A 23,363-nucleotide genomic window follows, 5' to 3' on the forward strand; every position below is an offset into this window, starting at 1 on the left:
TTTAAGGTTTGTGCAAACTTTTAAATGGTTGTGTACACAATTAAAATCTAATATAATTATGTAAAATCTGTTAGAAAGTTCTGTAAACTGTTGTGTTTTACAACAAACCTCTCTAAATTCCATTGATTGCATCTTAATTACTTAATTATGAAGAGTTTATTATAGAAAATAGATGAATATCCCTCTTAAATGGTCCACATTAACATGTAAGGTATTATTAACAAAATATATATATAATTATATAAAAAAAATACAAAATTTGATTGAAAAACACGTTTCCTTTTTGCTCCAGTTTAAATGAGCTTTGGTCCAGGCCCAAATTAGATAGGCCATTTCTGGATGGTGTTGACATATGGCTTCTTCTTTACACGGTGTTCTAAATGTGTACACAGATAGTTATTTCTGTTAGTGTTACGGAAAATGTTTCTGCCCATGCAGAGGTTTCCAGTACAGAATCAGTACAGTCTGTTTTTAATGCAGTGCCACCTGAGAACCAGAAGATTACCAGCATCAAATACTGACTATTGGCCTTGTTTGCCTTGGGAACAGTGATGTTTGCTAATTCTCAGAATCTGTTGATGATATTATTTACCATAGATGGTGGGATAATCTAAGTTACAGTTCACAGTTTCATAGTTTTATGTTGAGGAATGTTGTTTTCTGAAATTGTTTAAGTTTTTTGGCAGATGATGCCTCTCTAAAATGAGCTTTTTATTTCTAATCTTGTGATTAAGTTGCTCTAAATTGCTCCTGTTGAAGTTTTATTAGTAGTGCTTTTGCTATCAGTCTTTTGTTGCTGTTTGTTTTATATGATTTGAGTTGTGTTGCTGCCATCAAGCCCCAAATGAGTTTATGTTTTTGAAATGGTAAAATCTGTGTCACCGTTAATCATATTTTCTATTTTAATTAAACATGTGTTATATGACATTGATAAATGTAAAATATCTATTTTTTTATACAGTGTCCCATCACTTTTGGCACTGGGGTACCTGAAATTTGGGCCCATTTACGCTAATCAGTCCACACATCTGGTTACAGTGAAGGACTGGTTTGATTTAAGTTAAAGGAGTAAAGGGCACACACACACACACGCACGCACGCATGCACGCACGCACGCACGCACACACACGCCGCACAAACATCACACTTCCCTAGAGCGGAAGTCATATTCTCAGTTCTGTCTTCCCTCCCATTGAGGCACAACTGCACCTTTTAGTCAGACAGCACATCCGAAGGTAAGTTCCATTACATCTTCATTTTCTTTATTCTACTCCTATCATTGTCTTTATCCCTATAACACAACAAAGCTAAGATAACTGTCCATCTTATTCAGACACATACATACTAACGACAGACAGATCAGTGTATGTGTTCTGTGTGGTGGGTGGCTGAGGGTGGCTGGTGGTGTGTCAACATAGATGACTGTTCGCTCAGCATGTTAGTCATTAAACTGTAAAATACAATCTAGGGTCACTTATAACTATTTAAGTATAACACAGCTAAATAACACTAGAATAAAAAAATAGTGGTAAATACAGTTTTTTACAGTGTTTATTTAATTCAAAACAGTAAAAACAACAATCAAGTATAACCCCAAGTCATAAGAAGTTGGGACAGGATTTCTTAAAAAAAACTTTGACTTTTATTTTACTGCAGATGGTATGAACACAATATATTCAATGATTTGTTTGGTCAACATAATTTAAATGATTAATATTAATTACAGAGCTGCATTTACGGCCTGCAACACATGGCAGAAAAGTTAGCACGGGAGGCTTAATGTTTAAGGCTAGTAATGAGGTTCAAATATGAATAATTAAAATTATTAAAATAAAAATTATGTTGACAACAGTCACCCAAATAGTAGCTGCTCTGTGTGGTCCTGACCATTTTATAACAGGGTGAAAGGAGAATATATGTATTATACGTATATGTATTATGTATTTAAATATGTACATAAATGTCTATGTTTTAATCTCTCTTTATCTTAGGTGATGTCTGATCATTCAGAGCAGAAAGAAGATGATCAGGGTTCGTCCGGCTCCTCTGGGATTTCAGGGGCCGAAACTGACCGCTATGGATTCCTACTGGGCAATGGAGATACAAACAGCAACAGGTCATACACATTTACAGTACCAGTCAAAAGTTTGGACTCTTCTCATTCAATGTTTTTTTTTTCATATTTTTACAGTGTAGATTTAATACTGAAGACATTAAAGCTATTTAGGAACACATGGAATTATTCTGTAAGAACAAAAGTGTTAAACAAACCAGAATATATACCATATTTATCTTCGAGGGCAGGTCTGCACACTCTCTGTATTTTAATATCAGTGTCTTCATGAGGTAGAGTCACCTGGAACAGTTTTCTCAGCAACTTGAAGGAGTTCCTGGAGGTGCTAAACAATAGTTGCTTCTTTTCTTTCACGCTGTGAAGCTCCAGCTTATCCCAAATCAGCATCTCAGTTGATCAGGTTTAGGTCAGGGGATTGTGGAGGATTGTTTTGTTTACCACGTCATTCCATATGTGTCCCCTAATTGTTTTTATGTCTTTAAAAATATTTTACAATGTATAAACTAAAGAGAAATAAGCAAAAACTTTGAATGAGAAGGTATGTCCAAACTTCTGATGTATGCCATGCAATGTGACATTTGAATTAGACCCTGCTACAAAACATTAATATAAGCTTTATCATTAGCAGGTTTTGCTAGATGCCGTATAGAATCTGTTAGGTTGTTGGGTTTAAGCCAAGTAATGACATTTATATTAAAATAGGTATCTTTATTTATTTTGGACCTGTACTATAGGTCCAGGATGCAAATGAGAAAAAAAGTCCTGGACACCTCTCAATGCTAACACACCTGACTTTACCCATTAAGAACTTTTTATTTAGGCATAGTTACTAAATTGAATTAGGCGGGCTTAATAAGAAGGCGCGGACAAATACATGGGAACCAATGTCTTGTAGGGTCTCTTTCTATTGTGGACTGATGTGAGGATTTGATTGCATTCTGCCACAAAAGCATAAGTGAGGTCATGCACTGATGTTAAATACGGTGGGGGTCTATATCCCTCTAGCTGATGTTTGGCATTAGAAATGATGACTTCATGTAGGCCTATGAATAGCTTAAACATTAAATAAAACTTTAATCAATAAGCTTGCCATATAAAATCTGTTATGGCAGGTTTACATGCTTACTTTAGGGCTATGTTGCAGGGTTTGAGCCAAATACTGAGGTTTCTGGATAATTTTGGACACACCATTAAGAACATGTTAATTAGGCATAGTTACTAAGTTGACTCAGGTGGGCCTAATAATAATTGGCACACGAATATGTGCACAATTTGGAAACCTTAGGACTTGAGATTGGGATCCAGTGTCTTTGAGGTCCCTTTCTATTGGCATTGCTTTCTACTGACATAATACAAGCTGTGTGCACTGATGTGAGGATTTGATTGCTTTCTGCCACAACAGCATTAGTGAGGTCATGCACTGATGTTGGATAAATATGCACTGAAGCTCTGAATCATAAACACCACTCTAACTGATGTAACATGTACTGGATTAATGATCATGAGCTCCACATCCCAGTGTGGTGGGGTCTATACCCCTCTAGCTGATGTTTGCAACTGAAAATGCTGATTTCCTGTAGGCCTATGAATGGCTTAAATCCTGAAATAAAACTATAATTAATAATCTTGCCATATAACATTTGTTATGGCAGGTTTTCATGCTTGCTTAAATGCTATGTGGCAGGGTTTGAACCAAATTAGGATGTTTCTATTACAATGGATGTCTGAATTCTTTTCGACCTGTACTGTAGGTCCTGGAGCCCTCCCTAATCTAACACACCCAACTCAGGCCTAAAAAGAAAGCCCACATGAGAAAGACTGAGATTGGGATCCAGTGTCTTGGAGATTCCTTTCTATTAGAAGTGTTTTTCTATTGACATCATACAAGCTGTGTGCATTGATGTGAGAATTTAAATGCATTCAGTGACATAAACATTAGAAAGGTCAGGATGTTGAATAATGACCTCTTCTCATTTTATAATCCCAAATTCTTGTACTTCCAAAAGTATTGGATTAAGCAAAAATGATAATTCCAGAAAACACACAAGCTCGATGCCGGGGGGCTTTATACCCTGGTGGCCACCCTCATGAGAGTCTAGTTTTGTTGGCAGTACTTTTCTACAGGTACTAGACAAGCTGTGTGTGTCAACAATGGGTTCCCACTTTGGTGAGAACCAGTCCTGTTTATACACATGTACACATTTACCAGCACTGCATCAGCTCGGTGCAGTGTATGCATGTAAAAGTGCAGAGAGGTTATTTTAAAGGTGCATGGAGAAGACGCTGCAGTGTGAATAACTGCGTTGTTCTCAACCGTCACCTATAACTCCTTTCTCTCTCTCTCAACATCCTGCCCTGTTACCATAGTGATCTCTGCCCTGTCATAGTGTGGTTTCCTGTTTTGTGTGTGCGCCTCTCTGTGTGTGTTTATTATGACACTTGCGCTTTGTGCTCAGGTACTCTCTAAAACTCCTAGCTGAAGCTTTGCATAAGGATAGATGTGGCCTGCTGAGGCTTTAGCACTTCATTAAAGACAAAGTACTTAAACTTCTTAAGACCAAAGTGCTCTGATCTTTACTGAAGGACATGTGTAGTGATGAAACGAGTATATGCAATAAGTGTCATATTCAGGGGTGGGAGTAGTGAAAATTCCACTGAATAGGTTCTGTTTCCTTAGAAGACTAAAATCAGCAATAAGCTCTCAATATTAATATAACATGTATTTTGTTAATGCAGCAGAGTTGTTTAACCTTTATAAATCCTGTATTGTGATTCTCATATTACATAGGAAAAAGACAACTCACCACACATGGGCATCAAACCACCAACCTAGCGATCAGTAACCTATCACTCTAAGCACTAAGCTTCCTCTCCCCTTGTACAGGTTGTTACTTTGATACCAATTAGTTAGCAACAACAAAAGCCTCCCCACTTTGTTTGTAATGCTAATTTCTGTTAGCCACCCATAGGACTGTAGTAGTATTTCAGTGCTAAGATATGCACCAGGATATTATTGGCTAGTCTATATTAACATTTGTAGCTTCTAAAGGACATTGCATCTTGTATTTAAAGCCTGTAACCCACTTTATCATAAATGTGACCTTATATGTAGCTATTTGAAGTGTTTGTTCTGGCATAGAGCAGCACAATTACTATATATTATACCTCATCATTGAACAGCTATGGAAAAAAATAAGAGACCACTCAAAATTGATGAGTTTCTGTGATTTTATCAAATTGAAAACCTCTCAATGTAATCAAGAGGAAGATGGATAGTCACACGCCATCAAACCAAGCTGAGCTGCTCGAATATTCGTACCAGGAGTGGCATAAAGTTCCAAAAGGAGTGTTTAAGACTGGTGGAGGAGAACATGCCAAGATACATGAAAACTGAGATTAAAAACCATTGTTATTCCACCAAATATTGATTTCTGACCTCTTAAAACTTTATGAATATGCACTTGTTTTCTTTGCATTATTTGAGGTCTGAAGGCTCTGCATCTGTTTTTATTATGTTTCATTTAATCAGAAACAAGTGGTTTCTTAATTTTTTTCCAGAGCTGTACTTGTCCAGTACAATCAAATTATTTGGTCCAAATATCCTAGCTTTGTGAGACATGTAGTCCTTTTTGGACATGAGCAATGTGTTCGACCAGGATTTAGAAAATAGATTGCATAGATTTTACATTATCTTTGTAGGGATTCTACAGCCTAACACATATTTGCTTTGTCATGCCTTCTTACCCCAACTACTGATCTACATCTACCTGCCTCTGGCACTGAACGACTGCTCTCCTCTCTCTGAAAGCTTTCAGAAAATGTGTGCAAATACAAATGAAATGAATACAGAGTACAGACTGAAGGCTCCATTACCATATTTGGCTTTCTAAGACTTTCAGAAGTCTCTAAATTATTATTTTCTTTTATCAAATACAGTCCACCCTATTCATTAAAAAAATAGCATTGGTTGATTGTAGTCATTTTCTAATTATGTTGGGAGTTAATCTGACAGTTAATCTTAGGCTTTAGTTATAACATTGTCAACATATTGTTTAGTCTCCTTTATTTTTAATTCACTTTTATTTATTTAAAGACCTTTAGAAACAATGTCACTGCTTTCACAAGGATTACACTGGTCTCACTCTGGTGACTATTTATGCCCATTTTAGTCCAGTGTTTTACACTGTCTAGATTCAGTGTGTGGCTGTATACTTCAGCCTTTCACCTTCTGTTCCAGATTGAAAACTATGATTATGTCTTATATGGTTGCAATTTTTTATTTTAGATGAGAACTAAACAAATACCTATTTAAGAAATTCAGTTAGTAGTTTTGTGGAACACTAATTTCAAAACCTGATTTTGTCTGTACTTCTCCTTATTGTGTTCATAAATAGCATGGTGTTATACAATATTAAAAACCGCAGAAGCCAGTCTATATTAGATTACCTAACAACATGACATCATCTGAGACATCTAAGAGTGTGATGACCTAGACGCCACATTTACCGTACATGTCTGCGTGGCATTTTCTCTACTATAAAAAGAGTGTGTGTTGAAACAACAGTGTGATTATATTTAGCTAGTCATACCAGTGAAGTCAGTTACTGATGTTGGATGACTATTTCTGTATCAGTTAATAGTAGTAGTTAGTAGTAGTGGTTCAGGACATGCTAAAATCATACAACAGGAACTAGTATCCTGTGTCTCATGACTTTTGTTATGTTTCTTAGAAGCCAAAGAATGCTACAATAAGCTGTGGGATATGTGTGTGGGGTCTCCTGCATTTAATGTGAATCTGATTTCTGCCAGAATCTCTTGTTTATCGCATGGACTAAGCGAGCCAGATGCCACCAGGCACGATCATTACCACCCACTACACTGTCCACTGCGGGTGATAATGCCTTTAATAACATATTCCCGGTACACCTGTTACACTGTGGATTGGAATATCCATTAATTTGGCACTCATTATGATGCCTAACATTCATAATTTACATCACTGTGTCATGAGCATGCTGGCAAGTGTTCACTCTCTCACAAGTTAACACCTCACAACTTAACCACAGGTGTAGCTGCCAAGTCGTCCTCTGAATTAACACTTTATAAACAGTGTACATACTGTGGTCCCAAAATTCAGAATTTCAGACAAACATATAAAAAAATGTTTAAATATTTTTATTTTTACTTGCAATGATATGACAGTAATTTTAACATGCTTTACTGGTCCATGTTGTCCACAGTGATGAACCGTGCCCCCAGTTGGTGAGACATCGTGAAATGAAATGGCTCAGCCTCATGAACCAGTGGGACCAGGCGCTAGAAAAGAAGACCAGCAAGGTGTGTGTGTGTGTGTGTTATAACTAGAAAAATACTTATTAATAATTCTTGAATTATTTATTATTAAGAATAACCTAACTTGCAACTCATTTGATATAAAGTCAAACTGACCTTGATACCAGTCTCTTGTTTTGGGGTCACAGATCAAAGGACAGTGTCAGAAGGGCATTCCAGCATCAGTCAGAGCCAAGTGCTGGCCACTGCTCTGTGGAGCCACACACAGGAAGAAAAAGAACGAAAAACTGTATGAGGTAAGTGTGATAGGAAGTAATAGAGCAAGAACTAGATTAGTTTAACCAGCCCTCTACCCCAATAAATATGTGTGTGTGTGTGTATGCGTGTGTCTTTACTCAGTAAATTACATTTATACAATAAAGAAATTGGGACTAAATCTAAACATATCTAATACGAATGATTGTCTTTTATAATTCTGATATCAATGTGCATGAAATAGAATTGTACTCCCATAATTGAGTTATTTTGTGTAATTGAGCTTTCTATTCCTGTCTCTCCTCTCCTCAAGACTCTGGAAAAGGCCCCTGGTCAGCAAAGTTGGATTGATGTGATCAAAAGAGACACAGACCGGCAGTTTCCTTTCCATGAGATGTTCCTGAACAAGGATAGCCATGGGTAAGTTTATCATTCCTCCATTCATCTCTGTTGAAATATGCCTAAATCCTTCAATTTTATGTTCAGATTTTGTAGTTTTGAACACTGAATGACTCACTGTTTCCTACTCACATGGACCAAAGTACGTTACCATAGCTAAAGTATGATACCATATGCCTGGAAATTATCAACAAATCTTCAGTGCTAATGTAGCTAACTTAAAAGCTAATATCACACTTTTTAGAATGGTCTAAATCATCACACACTCTACTCAAACTTTATAAAGGTGTTTAAGGTCTAATTGAACTGATTATGTGGTCAATGATGCTGTACAGCGGATTGTTATCCATAAACATGGACTGAAGTAATGTTAATGATTTTTTTGTCTTGGTTTTTTTCTTCTGTGCAGTCAGCAGGGCCTGCTGCAGGTTCTGAAGGCGTACACTCAGTTTCGGCCGGAGGAGGGCTACTGTCAGGCCCAGGGACCGGTGGCAGCAGTGCTACTAATGAACATGCCCATAGAGGTAAATACTGTGAAAGCTAATTCCCACCACCTGAAATAAAAAAAAAAAACATCCAGCACATATTTATTTCTCATTATTACTAATTAGAGATACTAAGTTGTTATTTTGAGATACTAAGTCATTATTGTGAGATTGTATCTTGAGATACTAAGTCATGATTCAGAAATATTAAGTTATTATTTTGAGATACTTTGTTGTTATTTTGAGATGTTGAGTCATTATTGTGAGATGGTATTATTGAGATATAAAGTAATTCATGTAAGTTACTATGGCATTAATCTGGGTCATTATTGTGAGATTTTAAGTCATTATTGTGAGATATGTAATAATTAGGTCATTATTGTGAGAAACTAAGTCATCATTGTGCAATATTAAGACATTATAGTGAGAAACTAAGTCATTATTATGAGATATTAAGACATAATTGTGAGATATTATGTCGTTATTAGGTCATTATTGTGAGATATTAAGACATAATTTTGAGCTATTTTGTCATTATTTTGACATGCTATCTCATTATTTTGAGATATTAAGTAATTGTGAGATTTTTTTTCATTATTGAGATACAAAATCATTGTCATTGTTGTTAGATATTTAGTCATTATTTTAAGATACTAAGTCATTGTTGAGAGATATTACGTCATTGTGAGATATTAAGACATAATTGTGAGATATTAAGTCATTATTTTGACATGCTAGCTAATTATTGTGAGATACTAAGTCATAATTGTGAAATATTAAGTCTTTATTTTGAGATGCTATCTAATTATTTTAAAATATTAAGTCATTATTGTGAGATGATTTTTTTTATTTTTGAGATACAAAGTCATTCATTTAAGATATTTGTCATTGTTGTGAGATATTAAGTCATTATTTTGACATGCTAACTCATTATTGTGAGATATTAAGTCATAATTGTAACATATTGTCATTATTGCCCGATATTAAGTCATAATTGTGCAATATTAAAGGTCTCATTCCATCGTTTTTTCATTCAATTTAAAATGTCTAGTTGTGGTCTCTAGTACGAATTAATTTCATGTGAGTCATTTTTTTTGTAAAAAGTGCTCAGGTGTTTCTATTTAGCCCTGCTTTATTTCACTGAATTAGTGGTCTCTGAAGAAAGACAGGATTTTGCTCATTGTTATGAGATAATAGGTCAGCAAAAACATCTTTAAATAACCACATAGAATCTCAGAATAATAAGATAGCAATTTACTTAATATAACGAGAAAAAAAGTACATGCTAGATTTTTATTACTATTTTAGGTGGCAGGAATGTGCTTCCATAAAATACATTTCTCTATGTTAATAAATAACACTGATGAGCCCAGTTTCTTAAAGCAGCACTACAGTTATACAGCAAATGACCACTATAATCTGCTATGATGAAATTTAACATTTACTGCTTTATCTCAATTTCAGGAGGCTTTCTGGTGTTTGGTGCAGATCAGTGAACTCTACCTCCCCGGTTACTACAGCCCCCTGCTGGTAGGGCAGTGTTACTAAAAGCAATAATATACAAATAAAATAACCACCGTCTTTATCAAAGCTCCTTCTGTCTCTGTCTCCACAGGAAGGAGTTCTGTTTGATGCCGCACTTCTCTCAGGCATCCTAAAAAGAACGTGTCCAGCTGTGTATAAACACCTGCAGAGCCAGGGGGTGGAGCCTCTCATGTTTGCCACGGATTGGCTGATGTGCCTGTACAGCCGCCACCTGCCCTTCAACACTCTCCTCAGAGTCTGGGACCTTTTTTTCTGCTATGGTTAGTTTTTATTCTTGATATCTGCATGTTAGTAGTTCGCAATAGTGGGCAGCTTAGCTGGATGAAGTAAAGAAGTCAGGCATTACATACAGTGATGCTTGTATTTGACTTTTCACTTACAGCGACAATAGTAAGAAACAATGGTGTCCCAATGTTTCCCTTCTAATTCAGCAGGTCTCTCCACTTGGGGCACCTAAGTAAACAAAACTGTAATTCTTACAGTTTTGAAAAATAAATAAAAGAAATATATATATATATATATATATATATATATATATATATATATATATATATATATATATATATATATATATATATATATATATATATATATTTCAAAGTGCACTAGATGTTAATCTACACAGATTTCTCCAGAAAACAGTTTATTTGGGTGAGTAAAGTGCTTCCATTTACTTACAGTAGACTTAGAGTTCCAGTATTTTAGCATGGTTAGCAGCAGAGCTAGGCATGTTTAGGAGCGCTTAATGCTAATAAATGCCGCTCTACAGTGCTACACTGAGGAAGCCTGAGATTTCCGGTAACTGAGGATGCTATTAGCTATCAGTTTTTACCATGTAGCTTGTTTTAACATGATAAACACAGGCTAGAGTCTGATAAACTTTGAACGGCAAAAGTGCTAGCGCTGTGGTTAGCGTCTAAGGCAAATACTGCTCTAGCATTGGTACCGGAGAAACATCACAGAAACTCCTGTATGGTGCTGCACCTTAGTGGAGTAGCTTTACTGCTCCCTACAACCAGACTGGTACAATTCATACATAACGCGCACTGGATTTTAAGGCACATTGTAGATTTTTGGGAAAATTAAAGCATTTTTACATTACTGTTTAGCAACCTATCTTCATTACTTAGAGCTAAAGATGTGTTTTACTATTGTGCCAATGAGACTGATTTAATTGCAAATGAGCGCCTTTCACATTGGCAGGCCTGTATTATACTCCTTTCCGAAGGTAGTCATAGCCCAAACACTTCTTTTAACATCAGGACTGGATAAAATGAACCATTGTAAGCCTGAAGGTCATTGTTGTGACACCACAACATGTAAATATTTCTTATGATATGGTCCTTTAAACCCCAACCTGAGAAATATTCAGTAAGAACGTCCCCCTATGCGTCCTCCATGCCATCAGCATGTGTATTAAAAAAGCTAAATTGAGGCACTCCAGGACTAGAGCTGGACCAATGGCATAAGTTGGGCTGTATATACAGTATACTGGTATGTGCGTTACAGTAATACTCTAACCAGGTGTCTCTTTGTGTGTTGCAGGTGTCCGTGTGCTGTTTCAGGTTGCAGTGGTTCTGGTCCGCCGCTGTCTGGGGGAGACACGGCAGCGGAAGGAGTGCGAGGGACAGATGGAGACTTTGGAGCAACTGCGTGCTGTTAGGGGGCGTGTCCAACATGAACCAGCTGACAGCTTCATCCAAGAGGTGAATATGCTGGTCATTACATCTCATGATCACTTTAGAAGTGTCTAATCCAACCTCCAAGGTTGTAGGGGTCTAGTGCCTCCTGACAGTGCCTCACTTGATGCAAAACAGAAATATGGTCTTAGTCACCATTACATGACCAAATGTTATATTTAAAAAAAAAATAATAATAAAAAAAAAACTATTAAATTCCATAATATAACTTCCCTTTTGTCTTCCAGGTGTGTTCTGTTCCTCTGTCTTCGGGGGACCTCCAGCGACAAACCGAGAAAGAGCTGAAGAAATGGAAGAAAGAGCGTCCGGGCTCAACGTTTGACCCTCGGCATCGGTGCCATGGATATCACATGGTGTGGGAGAAAGGTAGAGAAAAGGAAAAGGAGCACGATAAGAAAGAGAAACTGAGTGGGAACCTAACCGTTCCCCTGTCACGCTCGCACTCATCTCTCACTCCCACACTTCTCCGGAGAAAATGGAGGAAGGGAGGGAGCAAAGTGGAGACAGAGGAGTGGGAAGGAGGAGGGCGGCGGTTCTCCCATGGCGTAAAAGAGGAGAGCTTGGATAGAGAGCAAAGGACCAGGAGCATGTGCAGCATGGCTGAGGAGTTCACAACAAGCAGAGACAGTGTTACAAATGAGCCTGAAAAACCATTCAAGAAAGACTGCAACGCGTTTACGGACCCACGTCTCAGACAGAGTGGACAACCAGACACCTGGTCCAGTTCTGACCTGTCAGATCAAAGTGCACCTGTTTTTGATGAAGAGGAGGAGAATGAAGTAGATATCCCCACTGACCCACCACAAATTGTGATGCACACAGAATGTGGTGGGCAGGAACAAGAGGCAAAGACTTGTCCAATCATCTTCAAAGACGAAGAGTTACAAAACACAGGAATGGGAGAACAGGGAATGGAAGCACAAGCAGATACCTGTTTGTCACGAGACAGTGTTCAGATGCAGAGAGACAACGAAAAAGAAGAAATTCAGACAGAGACAAGTGGACAGGAGAAGGAGATGCCCATGGATCAAGAGGAAAAAGGAGACAGAGAACAAGTTGAGGAATCACAGCAAGAAGAGGAAACACATGGCACAAGTGATCAACACACGGAGGATACAGAGCGAAAACAGATAGAAGAAACAGAACTGACAGGAGGAGAAGGAGGTAACATAAAGAAAGAGGAAATACAGATCAGTGTTTGTGAACAACCACAAGACAGCACTAAACTGAAGGAGCAGAAAACCGAGATGGACAACCAAAAACAACTGGAGGAAATGGAGTCACTTATCAAGCAACCCGAAGGGGAAATTTTTGAAGAAATTGAGGTACATGAAGACAGCATGAAACAACCTGAGTTACAGGAGGAAAAGGAAATGCATACAGAAAGCAGGGAACAGGTAGATGAAATGGAAGTACAGGAAGCAAAGGAAGAAAAAATACACCAGGAAAATAGTACACAAGATATGGAAGAGGAGGACATAGAGCCGAAAGACTGTACAGATTTTGACAGTGGAGAAGTAAAGCAAACACAGATAAACAGCAATAAGGAGGAAGCAGAAGTATTGATCAGCAGTCAACATTACAAAGATGAAGAAGATCAAGACTTGCCTGAAGGGAAGTCACAGCAAGAGAAAGACCTTGAGGTCGCAAATGAAGGGCTGGAGACTCTAAAAACATCTGAGGACCAAGAGCACTTACCTTTCCCTTCTCAGGAGGTGGACATGAGTCAAACAAACCTAAATCTTGAAAGGGAGCTTCCAAAAGAGATGGAAGCAACAACAACTGACAGTCCTGAGAGATCCAACAGAAGGAATGAGGAAGCAAACGTAGAAGACACAGAAGTAAAGGACCCAAACAGGGATCACACAGTAGTTAAGGAGATATTACAAAGGACAGAATCAGAACCCTTAGAAACATCAGATACTTTTCAAGTGGTGGGAAGTTCTTCCATTCCACAGTTGGAAGAGATGCCTAACGTTGAGGTTAATCACAAAGCAGATGAAAATGAACTGACATTACAAACAAGGACAGCGGAATCTTCTGTTCCGCCACATGTACAGAAAGAGACAGAACTGGAACCTTCGAGAACATCATCATCAGAGTGCCCTCAGGAGGTGCAGTGTTCTCCACAGAGAGAGGACAGCTTAAACTTGGAGGCCATTCGCAAGGTAGATAAAGAAGGTGCACAACTAGAACCTTCACAAATATCAGAGTCTTCTCAGGTGGTGGACTCTCCTTCACAGGAGGAAAACATGGGCATGGAAGTCACAACAATCCCTGAAGTCCAACCTGGCATCGCCAAGCAAGATGAATGCAGTACAACTGGTGTATCAGGTAGCCCAGAACCCAAAGTCGTAGTGCCACAAAACACAGAAATACAAAATGATCCTGTTTCAGTGCAATCCGAGTCAACCACCCCTGCAAACACTTCAAGACCTAATTCCACAGGTTCCTCCTCAAATCCTCACACTCACCTTCGCCTTCGCAGGTCTTCCAGTTCTCAGTGCTCTCATCCCACAATCCTATCTGAGGACACCTTCAAGGATCCACACAACGGCAACGAGCAAGGACTTAAGGATAAGCAAGAATACAAAGCAGAATGCGAAGCAGCATCTACAATAAACCTTGCACAGCAACCGCAGACACCAGAACCTGGCACATCAAAAGAAACGCAAGTCCACAAAGGCAAAACCCATACTCTCCCTCAGGCAGGCAAACCCAAGCGCAGGGGTCTGTTCCAACGCTTCAGAGGTGAGACACCGCCAAAATCTCCTGTCCCCAAAATCGTCATCCAGGACTTTAGTGAGGGTGACGAGAAGCTGAGCTCTAAAGAGAGGAGGCGGCGGAGGAGGGAGCAGGAGCGCAAAGAGAAGGAAGAGGAGAAAGAGAGGAAGAAACGAGAGAAAGAACTGGAAAAGGAGAAGGAAAAAGAGAGGAAAAAGCCTCAGACACGGGGGAAGAGCTTCCAGGTGCCCAGTAAGAAGGATGACGATAGTGACAGTAGTGCTTATAAAAGTGGCTCTCAGACATTAAGGTCGAAAAGGAACTCGGAAAGTTATTTCTGACTGAATGGAGTACATTGATTTGATCTTTTTTTTGTCTTTCTGACACAGTGTTACCAACATGGTCTTGATTACAGAAATACGTTTGTACATCTTTAATGAAAGTTGAGTACAATGATCTATCTAAGAGTGACGTATTGGTTTCATCACTGATCCATTTTAAAAAATACAAACAAAAACCAGATTCACAGAACAATTAAAAGGAAGGAATTGTGTAGTAAGTCTCTGCGAAGGCTTTTGGAAATTAATCCTTCCCCATTATACATATTTTCTTTATTTTCCACTGTGCAGCTTTCCTCTTTTTTCAGTCTCTGTCTGACATTCACAGTTCCTTTTCATATGAATCCCTACTGGCCAATACGGTCACTCCTCTTGTTTTTCGTTGTCACTGTCGCTGGCGAGCACTTCCTGGCCCTGTATCGTCTGGTTGGTCAGCTGGGAGGATGCTGGCAGCACCGAGCCAAAGAAAAGTGAGCAGAACTGAAAACAGAATATGAGTGCATGGTTAATAAAGCAATGTGTTGGCGGGTCAGACAGATTTCTTTTTTATTTTATATATATTTTTAACCTTTTTATTTGGTGGTTGGTTTACTTGTTCCTCCTCCTCTTCTTCTTCCTCCTCACTGGGCAACCGGGCCCTGTGATTGGTGGAACTCTGAGGGACAGGTGGGACAGACTCATGGGAAGGACCAGGAAGATCTCCAGGAAGATCACTGGCCTCCATTGCAATGAGATAGGAGTCCATATCATCACTCATGAAGTCATCTGCTGCAGGTTGAGCCTCACGCCTAAGAGAGAAATAGAGAGAGAGAGAGAGAGAGAGAGATAAACATACAGTGGCTTGTTTAAACTCAGCATCATTGTGTACACTGACAATAGCAGGCAAATAAATGCTAAAAGTGCATTAATTCAGTAACTTGCAGTTAATCATGAATCATGACGTTCAAATTGAATAAAAAAAAAAAAAAAAAAAAAAAAATATATATATATATATATATATATATATATATATATATATATATATATATATATATATACACACACACACACTGACATGCAAAAGGTAATGGGAAAGAAACTAGTATTATTGTTAATGGAGGCTAAATAATGCTGTAGTTACATGCAGGGTATAAATGAGGAGCCTTCTGTAATGAATTTGATCTCATTTCTGACAGAGACAATTCTAGCAAGACAACACAAACCCACTGTCAGCGTGGAGTAATTAAGCAGTATCTTTAGTAAGTCAAACTGGGGAGAGAAGAGCATCTTAGAGTCTTCAGCACAGTGATGGTGTGTTGACAATTTGGAGGAAAATGAAGTACGGATGAAAGTAGCAGATGGCTCGATAGGTAGCTTTCTGGATTAGTGCCTTTGCTAACTAGACAGCATAAAACACAACAGACAACCTTAGGACAACATGGTGAAATGCGAGATCAAGTGATATGCGTACGTTATAACATGGAATGTACAAGCATGCTAGGACATCAAAATGCGTGCTCGTTGCGCAAAATGCGTACATGTTGGGAGGTCTGCACGAGTATTGCATTTCATAGTCACTAAGCATTAGAACCAGCACTACTTACCGATCAGCTTTGTTGTTGTTGTGGTTGCGTTGATGTGCGTCCTCAGACAGAGTGGCAAGCACAAAGTTAGCATCTAGAACGCTGTCTGATACACTCAACACAACAGGGCTGAGTGTGGAGAAAGGGGCGGAGCCATACAAACACAAATTTAAGTAAACTTTACAATTATAAAGCAAAGTATTTACGAATCTGGCTGACTTTATTAAATACATTTTTTCTAAATGTGTAAAAGACATTATTGTCTTCATCACAGACACATACCTGCCAGGCTCATCGAAGTGCATTGAAACAGGAAGACCAGATGACTCAGCAAATACCAGCAACCCCTGAAAGTCACAGATGAGGGGTTTCATTTTTGTTATATGCATTGTACAAATGTGTTGCACAGAGTCTGTGTGTAGTGTACGAGTATATAATTACCCTGAGCTCCTTGAGACAGAAGGTGATGTTGCTTTCAGACCTGACAGCAAAGTGATCAAACTCTTCTGCACTTAAACACAATTCAGTCATCATTGCTCGTGACGGGTCTGAGGAAGGAAACAGGGAGAGTTTTTGAAAAATAATCGTTATTGTATCGCCACCCCATTAGGCAATGATGGAGCAAAAAAAAAAATAAAAAAATTTTGCTGTTCAGATTCAAACCAGATTTGAAGATGTCTACGGTTGGGAGGTTGATTAGTAGAATAACAACTGGTGTATCAGGTAGCCCAGAACCCAAAGTAGTAGTGCCACAAAACAAAGAAATACAAAATGAACCTGTTTCAGTGCAATCCGAGTCAACCACCCCTGCAAACACTTCAAGACCTAATTCCACAGGTTCCTCCTCAAACCCTCACACTCACCTTCGCAGGTCTTCCAGCTCTCAGTGTACTCATCCCACAATCCTATCTGAGGACAATCCTATCTGTTTGGCAACCCCATTAGGCAATGATGGAGCAAAAAAAAAAAAAAGATTTAGATTCAAACCAGATTTGAAGATGTCTACGGCTGGGAGGTTGATTAATAGAATTACAATTTTTATGCTATTTTCAAAATGGGATAATGAAGATTGTACACCTTTACATACAGAAGCTGTCAGATGGAAATTTCAGTAGATTGTGCTTCTGTCACAAACCTGTCAAAAATAATTTTTGTGGCAGTGATTTTATTTTTTTACAGTTGTCCTTAACTGAAATACAAGGAGGTTATGTTTGCACTGTGTTTAACATAAAAACTGTATGTAAGGTTGAAGGTGTCTGCTTACTATTCGTAATAAATAAATAAATAAATATTTTGAAATGAAATGTAAAGTAAACAATAACCCATGCATCACTTTATTTGGTGCTGTTAAAAAAAAGTTGGTATGTAAGAACTAAAAATCTAAATTGTAATTGAGAATTGCTTTTTAATTTATTTTTTTTTACAATATCACACAGCCCTAAGCTAGTCTGCAAATACAATCTACACACACATATATATATATATATATATATATATATATATATATATATATATATACATAAATATATATATATATATATATATCCCTGAGATAGATATAGCTCAGTCTAGACACTCTGGAAGCATCAAACAATGACCTTGTTGGTGTCAGGGAATTAAGTGCCAAAGGTAATCTTAACAGGTTTTATGTGAGAAACAAACCTAGATTGGGTTTCCCAAAAGGTTTTTTTTTAGCATAAAAGTAATTCCTAAGCCCTATCCAGACAGAATTAGTTTCTTTTTTTTTTAAACGCAAGGTGCTAAACTCAGATGTGGATCCAGACAAAGAACTGGATGGAGTTCAGCGAAAAACATTAAATCAGCCTGTAAAAAAAACACATACTTGGTCACTACAGATGGAAATAAAATCACAGAGGACCTCCATAAAAGATCAAATTACCCCAGGACCCCCTGAGAAACTAATCCTGTCCAAATAGGGCTTTAGATGGTCAAGCGCACTTCACAATGAGCACTCTCTATCCATGTTAAGATGTTCTTAACACGAAGATGCTTTTGGGAAACTGGGGCCTGAACAAGACCTAAACACACCCGCCTCTACAAGTCATGTTCAGAAACCTAAACCCATCCTGGCTTAAACCAATCACAATCACTGCAGCACAATGAAATAATTAGCAAATTACATCCCAAACAAGAATCAGACCTTGTCTGACCAATGCACTGGACTACAAAGGGTAAATGTATGTAGCTAAAATTGTATCAAGATACGATCCAGACGAAGTAACCCCAACAAAAACGCTGTCTTTGTCTCCTGAACAACAAAATAAGCAGGAACTCTCCCAAACCAATCACCTGCATCATCCTCCAAGTGATTCCTGAGCCACACTCGTTCTCCATTCACAGACACATTCACTTCTTCAAGTGATGGAGGGAAGTGCAAAACTGTGTCCACCCACAACCTGCAAACAGGAGAGGTATAATCAATCAAAGAGGGCCAGAGAGAAAAGAGACACTGGTCAGAAAATGATGCCGTGATGGAGAGTTTTTGATAGAGGAAATAGAGAGACTCAAAGAGTAGTGCAGACCTGGGCTGGGCTCGCAGCACGTTAGCACAGTTCTCCTTGTCAAACACTGCTTGTAAGCTCTCGCAGTCTTGGAAGGAGAGGTTGTGTGTCTTCAAAAGCCCTGAAACACACAGACACACACAAACATAGGTACATCTGATATATTTTAAAGGTGGCAATTCCTAATGTTTATGGTATATAACCACTTTAAGTCTCTAACACTACAATAACTTACAAACCAAACTGCAGCTACTTAGCAGTATGCAATAACAAATTACATAATTTTTACATAACTTTATTTTTACGTCTGACAAAAAACATGTAAAAGCATGATAATGTGTGGATTTTTACATCCCAAGTACATATGTGAAGTGTTTTTACCATGTTTGCAGTGTAAAGTGACAGTCAACCGATTCTTCTCACTGTTCAGTTCAATACGACACTTCTCCACCGAGCGCTCTAGAGAGGACAGAGACCTAAACACGGCCTGCATGCTCTGTAAGGGAGAATAAGAGAGACAACTAATGGCCTGCACAAGTTGCAATTAGGACTGTCGCATAAACACATTTTTCAGGACGATATATTGTGCCAGAAATGATTGAGATAAATGATAATATTCTCAGTATAAAATGCCACAACAGAAAATGCTTTTTCCCTGCTTCTGGGCTCCCAAAAGAGCCGGCGAAAGAGCAGCACAGCGCAACTTGCTGAATTCTAGCTGCGGTTTATTCTTATGTTAACAAACCTATGCGAAAATCCAATGACTATTATCGACGATCTGCAAAAATGATTGCGATTTAAAAAATGATTGTACGATAAGTTGATAACGTAGTTATCGCGACAGGCCTATTGCAATAGCAATAACGCATAATGTGCACAAGTATTTTGGATCTAAAACTTTAAAAGTCAAATACTGCAGGTTTTGTGCATGCATAAATATTAGTCAAGCACCAGTATGGAAATTTTAGGCTAATGCTGCAAATACTATATAGAAGTGTTTTTTTTTTAATTGGTTCAGTAATGATTAAACAATTATTAAGCAATTATTTGCCAATATCAATATTGCTTTGATGTTATTCTATATCCCTTGTCAAAAACAACACATCATAATGTGTTTACTCAGACTGTATCTGTAACAGGACTGTAGGACATCTACACAATTTTGGTCAGATGTTTCAAAACTTTCAATCAATCAGTTAAACTGTTAATCTGTTAGAACAGTTTTTCGGGATAAACTACAGTGGAAAGGAAAGTGTGGTTGTTACCTTTATGGGCATTTTGCAGCGGAAGGCATGGTCAGAAGGGGCCTGATAGCGCTGAAAGAACAGCGGAGAGAGCAGAAAGCAGGCAAAGGCTGATCTAGAAGAGTTCACTGCACGCAGAGTTAACTGTAGAATACAAAAACAATTAATTAGCACTTTTAACCAAACTACAATATATTCTTGAACCACATTCACTTATACAGATACACAAACACTAACCCCATCTTCAACAGGCTCCAGGTAAAGTTCCTCTCCAATCTTTGAAAGTGAGTGGATTGCTTTTGCCAGCACTGCAAAATACAAATGACATGACCTTAAATGACATACAAAGATACACACTGAAAACACCAAACACTATATAGAGATATATTATAGATAAAATAATTTTTTATTATTTCCTATACAGCAAATAACGTTTAATACACTTTTTTAAATACATGCTTGTGCCATCAGGGAAGAAAAAAATCCATTGATGGAAAGACCTGGTCTATATTCAGTATATTCAGGAAGTCAGCTAACCTCATTCTTTCAGCACATACCGTTGCTGAACCTATACCTTTTTTATAATCATCGGCATCAATTAATATGGCTAATATTTTAGACCAATACTTGACGTATTTATTGTATTCCGGAAAGAACCACATGACACTGGCCGCACTAATACATTTGGCCAACAGTGGCTACGCTACTATATTTAAGCTAAATTGCTACCCTCTAATGTGGGCCAGTAAGTCAACCAACTCTGTTTAAATGTTCTAAAACAAGCCATCAGTCAGGCTAATGCTAGTGACAAGTTATATTTTACTCTCACTCAATGTTACTAGAGCCTGTTTTGTAAATATATTGCTATCTCACTTGCATTTAGGGATTTTTCCGTTCTTCATTAAAGAGGCACTAAGGCCTAAACCATATTTTTTTTTCATTAGTAGCTGAAATGAGTTTCTTTAAAGTAATGAAACATACCGGTCCTGCCTAATTTTTTTATAAACCTTCCCTAACCTTTAAATGCTTTTATTGCACCCTTGCAATTTTGTAACGTGGACACTCTCGATATGCAAATTAGTCAATCAATAAGACACATTGCTCAGCCTAATCAGCCCTCCCTTCTGCCCCACCCCTAAACCCATACATCACCAAATGCCCCTCCCAAACTACTCCAATTTTTGGGCATTTTCCAAATTTGAGCTGAGGGGTACAGTCAGCTAAAATCAGGGGGTTTAGTTCTCATTTCCTTCTGAAAAATGGAATTCATGACATAGAGGGTTAATTGATAATCTAGTCTCTCTGTAAATTATAAATGTGTATATTATTAGTATTGACAGATGTATTGCCACATCGATGCATCTCTATGCTATTAGGGCTGCAGCCATTAGTTGATATGTTATCGACAATGTTGATTATAAAAAACGTGTAGACTTCAAATAATCATTGTCTACTAATTGCCTATTAGTAACACTAAACAAATTACTGTGGACAGAAACCCAGTGGGAGAAGAGTACTGAGCTCACACAGCTTACACAGAACTCGACCTGAGTCTCCAAAAGTGCCCAATAGCAGCACTTTACACATTTATCCAAAGCTCTGGAGATTTAAACAGCATTTATATCTTGTGTTCAGATGTTTCTATTATTTTGAAGCGATAGAGAAAGCTAGAAACAGAAGCCATACCCACAGTGAGCAAAGCTAGAGGGCAGGGCAGAAATAATCGATAACTAATCTGAAAAATAATCGTCCAATTAATCGACTACCAAAATAATCGTTAGTAGCAGCCCCACAAGATTTAATATAGAGTTATCTGAAGCAGTAACTGCAGCTTCACCGAGACCAGGTTCACCGCTTACTTTACCTTTCACGTTCCCTCCTGTTGTGACGCAGTCCATCCTGCTATTGCTGTAGCGTTCAGGTAAACCAGTCCAGTCAGAGATTCGGCTCCATTAATCCGGATCAGGTAAATAAACACCATGCAGTAACTCTACAGTGTGAACAGGAGAGCAGAGCTCATACCCCGAAGGAGGAGACCCGCGTGTTCTCATGAGAAGCGGTGAGTAAACACGCCATGCTGAGAGAATATCTGGGTGTAATAATAACAGTAAAACAGTAAATAACTACTAATATTGATCTCAGAAACTTAGTTAAACACTGCTGTCAGTTTACAGACCCCTGAGTCGCGCGCTAACCTCGCCCGGACCAATCACAGCGCTCTGAGTCATACTCGCGCGCCTGTATCGGCTACCACAGCTTGTTTACAGAGAGCCTGTCCACTCCAGATCACCCCTGATATATCAGAAAATTACTGTGCACCGCTAGAGGGAGTCCTACATGAATACAGGTGAATAAAGCTACACGGTTAAAATCTCAAATTTAAAGCAGTTATTAACTACTTATTTGTGGTATTCTTTTAATTTTAGAAAGTAGAATGAATATTTCTCTAAAGAGCAAATAAAACATTTCTGTATGTTTTATTTTTATTACAAAAAACGGTTATAATCACTAAAGGAGCTACTAGCAGTATTGCTACTGTGACTGGGTATGTAGTTAGCTAAACTGATACAGCACTGAGTTTAAAATGTTTCTAACTAGTTTCCTCAGTGGGTGTTCCCTGTCGTGAACCTAAAAGTGAACCTAACTACCCTAACTGCCCATAAAAATCCTATTTTTTTTTTCATGTTCATTGTGTACTGGCATGAATAGGGGCCCAATGACATTAATAGTGTACAGTGCCCAGAATTTGCTGCTACGCCCCTGCTCCTCTCTCCCTGGTTCCTCCTCCCTCGTGCTTCTCTCCATTGTGTTTGTCTTGCGTCCCAGGATAGCCTTTGTTTACCCTGCCTGTTGTTTTCCTCGCTTATGCCTGGCGTGATCTTTGTTTCCACCCGTTTTCGCTTTACACCCGTTTTTGTTTCCCACCCGTGTTCAGTTTGCACCTGTTTCCATTATGCACCCGTTTTAATTTTCCACCTGTTTTCCGTTTCGCACCCGTTTTCGTTTTCCACCTGTTTTTGAACCCACTTGGTTTAACATTTGTTTTATAAAAAAAAAAAAAAATAAACATTAAACATTAGTTTTCATATTTAGAATGTGTGGTGATGTGTGTTATATGTTTCCATACTACAATACCCAGTATCCCTGGTGGGCAGCTCAGGAGTTGGCTGGGGGGTTTGGCTTCCTTGGCGGGTTAAGTTAGCTCACACTGTACTAGTTAGTG

At 38.3% G+C, this 23,363-nt stretch overlaps 2 protein-coding genes across 2 annotated transcripts; one reads left to right on the forward strand and one right to left on the reverse strand.

The window, feature by feature from the left end:
* Nucleotides 1-1,161: 1,161 nt before the first annotated feature.
* On the forward strand, nucleotides 1,162-15,344 carry tbc1d10c (TBC1 domain family, member 10C). Its single transcript, XM_007235309.4, has 10 exons — nucleotides 1,162-1,235; nucleotides 1,992-2,116; nucleotides 7,315-7,411; nucleotides 7,555-7,662; nucleotides 7,935-8,041; nucleotides 8,430-8,544; nucleotides 9,970-10,035; nucleotides 10,121-10,310; nucleotides 11,596-11,756; nucleotides 11,978-15,344. Exons 2-10 carry the CDS (start codon nucleotides 1,995-1,997, stop codon nucleotides 14,813-14,815), a joined length of 3,804 nt encoding a protein of 1,267 aa, XP_007235371.3. The 5' UTR covers nucleotides 1,162-1,235; nucleotides 1,992-1,994; the 3' UTR covers nucleotides 14,816-15,344.
* On the reverse strand, nucleotides 15,104-22,354 carry rad9a (RAD9 checkpoint clamp component A). Its single transcript, XM_007235311.4, has 11 exons — nucleotides 22,005-22,354; nucleotides 20,378-20,448; nucleotides 20,162-20,284; nucleotides 19,278-19,392; nucleotides 18,918-19,017; nucleotides 18,685-18,791; nucleotides 16,816-16,922; nucleotides 16,657-16,721; nucleotides 16,396-16,503; nucleotides 15,381-15,600; nucleotides 15,104-15,292 (listed from the first exon to the last, which is right to left on the reverse strand). The coding sequence occupies exons 1-11, from the start codon at nucleotides 22,036-22,038 to the stop codon at nucleotides 15,176-15,178; spliced, it is 1,167 nt and encodes a 388-aa protein (XP_007235373.3). The 5' UTR covers nucleotides 22,039-22,354; the 3' UTR covers nucleotides 15,104-15,175.
* Nucleotides 22,355-23,363: the final 1,009 nt, after the last annotated feature.

The sequence above is a fragment of the Astyanax mexicanus genome, chromosome 10 (genome assembly GCF_023375975.1).
Source record: "Astyanax mexicanus isolate ESR-SI-001 chromosome 10, AstMex3_surface, whole genome shotgun sequence".
Lineage (NCBI taxonomy): Eukaryota > Metazoa > Chordata > Actinopteri > Characiformes > Acestrorhamphidae > Astyanax > Astyanax mexicanus.

Coding starts and splice junctions, on each gene's coding strand:
- tbc1d10c (XM_007235309.4), top strand. CDS start 1,995: ATGTCTGATCATTCAGAGCAGAAAGAAGATGATCAGGGTTCGTCCGGC. Junction 7,663..7,934: donor AGAACGAAAAACTGTATGAG/GTAAGTGTGATA, acceptor CCTCTCCTCAAG/ACTCTGGAAAAGGCCCCTGG. Junction 10,036..10,120: donor GTTACTACAGCCCCCTGCTG/GTAGGGCAGTGT, acceptor CTGTCTCCACAG/GAAGGAGTTCTGTTTGATGC.
- rad9a (XM_007235311.4), bottom strand. CDS start 22,038: ATGGACTGCGTCACAACAGGAGGGAACGTGAAAG. Junction 20,285..20,377: donor TGGAGCCTGTTGAAGATGGG/GTTAGTGTTTGT, acceptor TGTATTCTACAG/TTAACTCTGCGTGCAGTGAA. Junction 16,923..18,684: donor TCACTTGGAGGATGATGCAG/GTGATTGGTTTG, acceptor TTCCTTCCTCAG/ACCCGTCACGAGCAATGATG.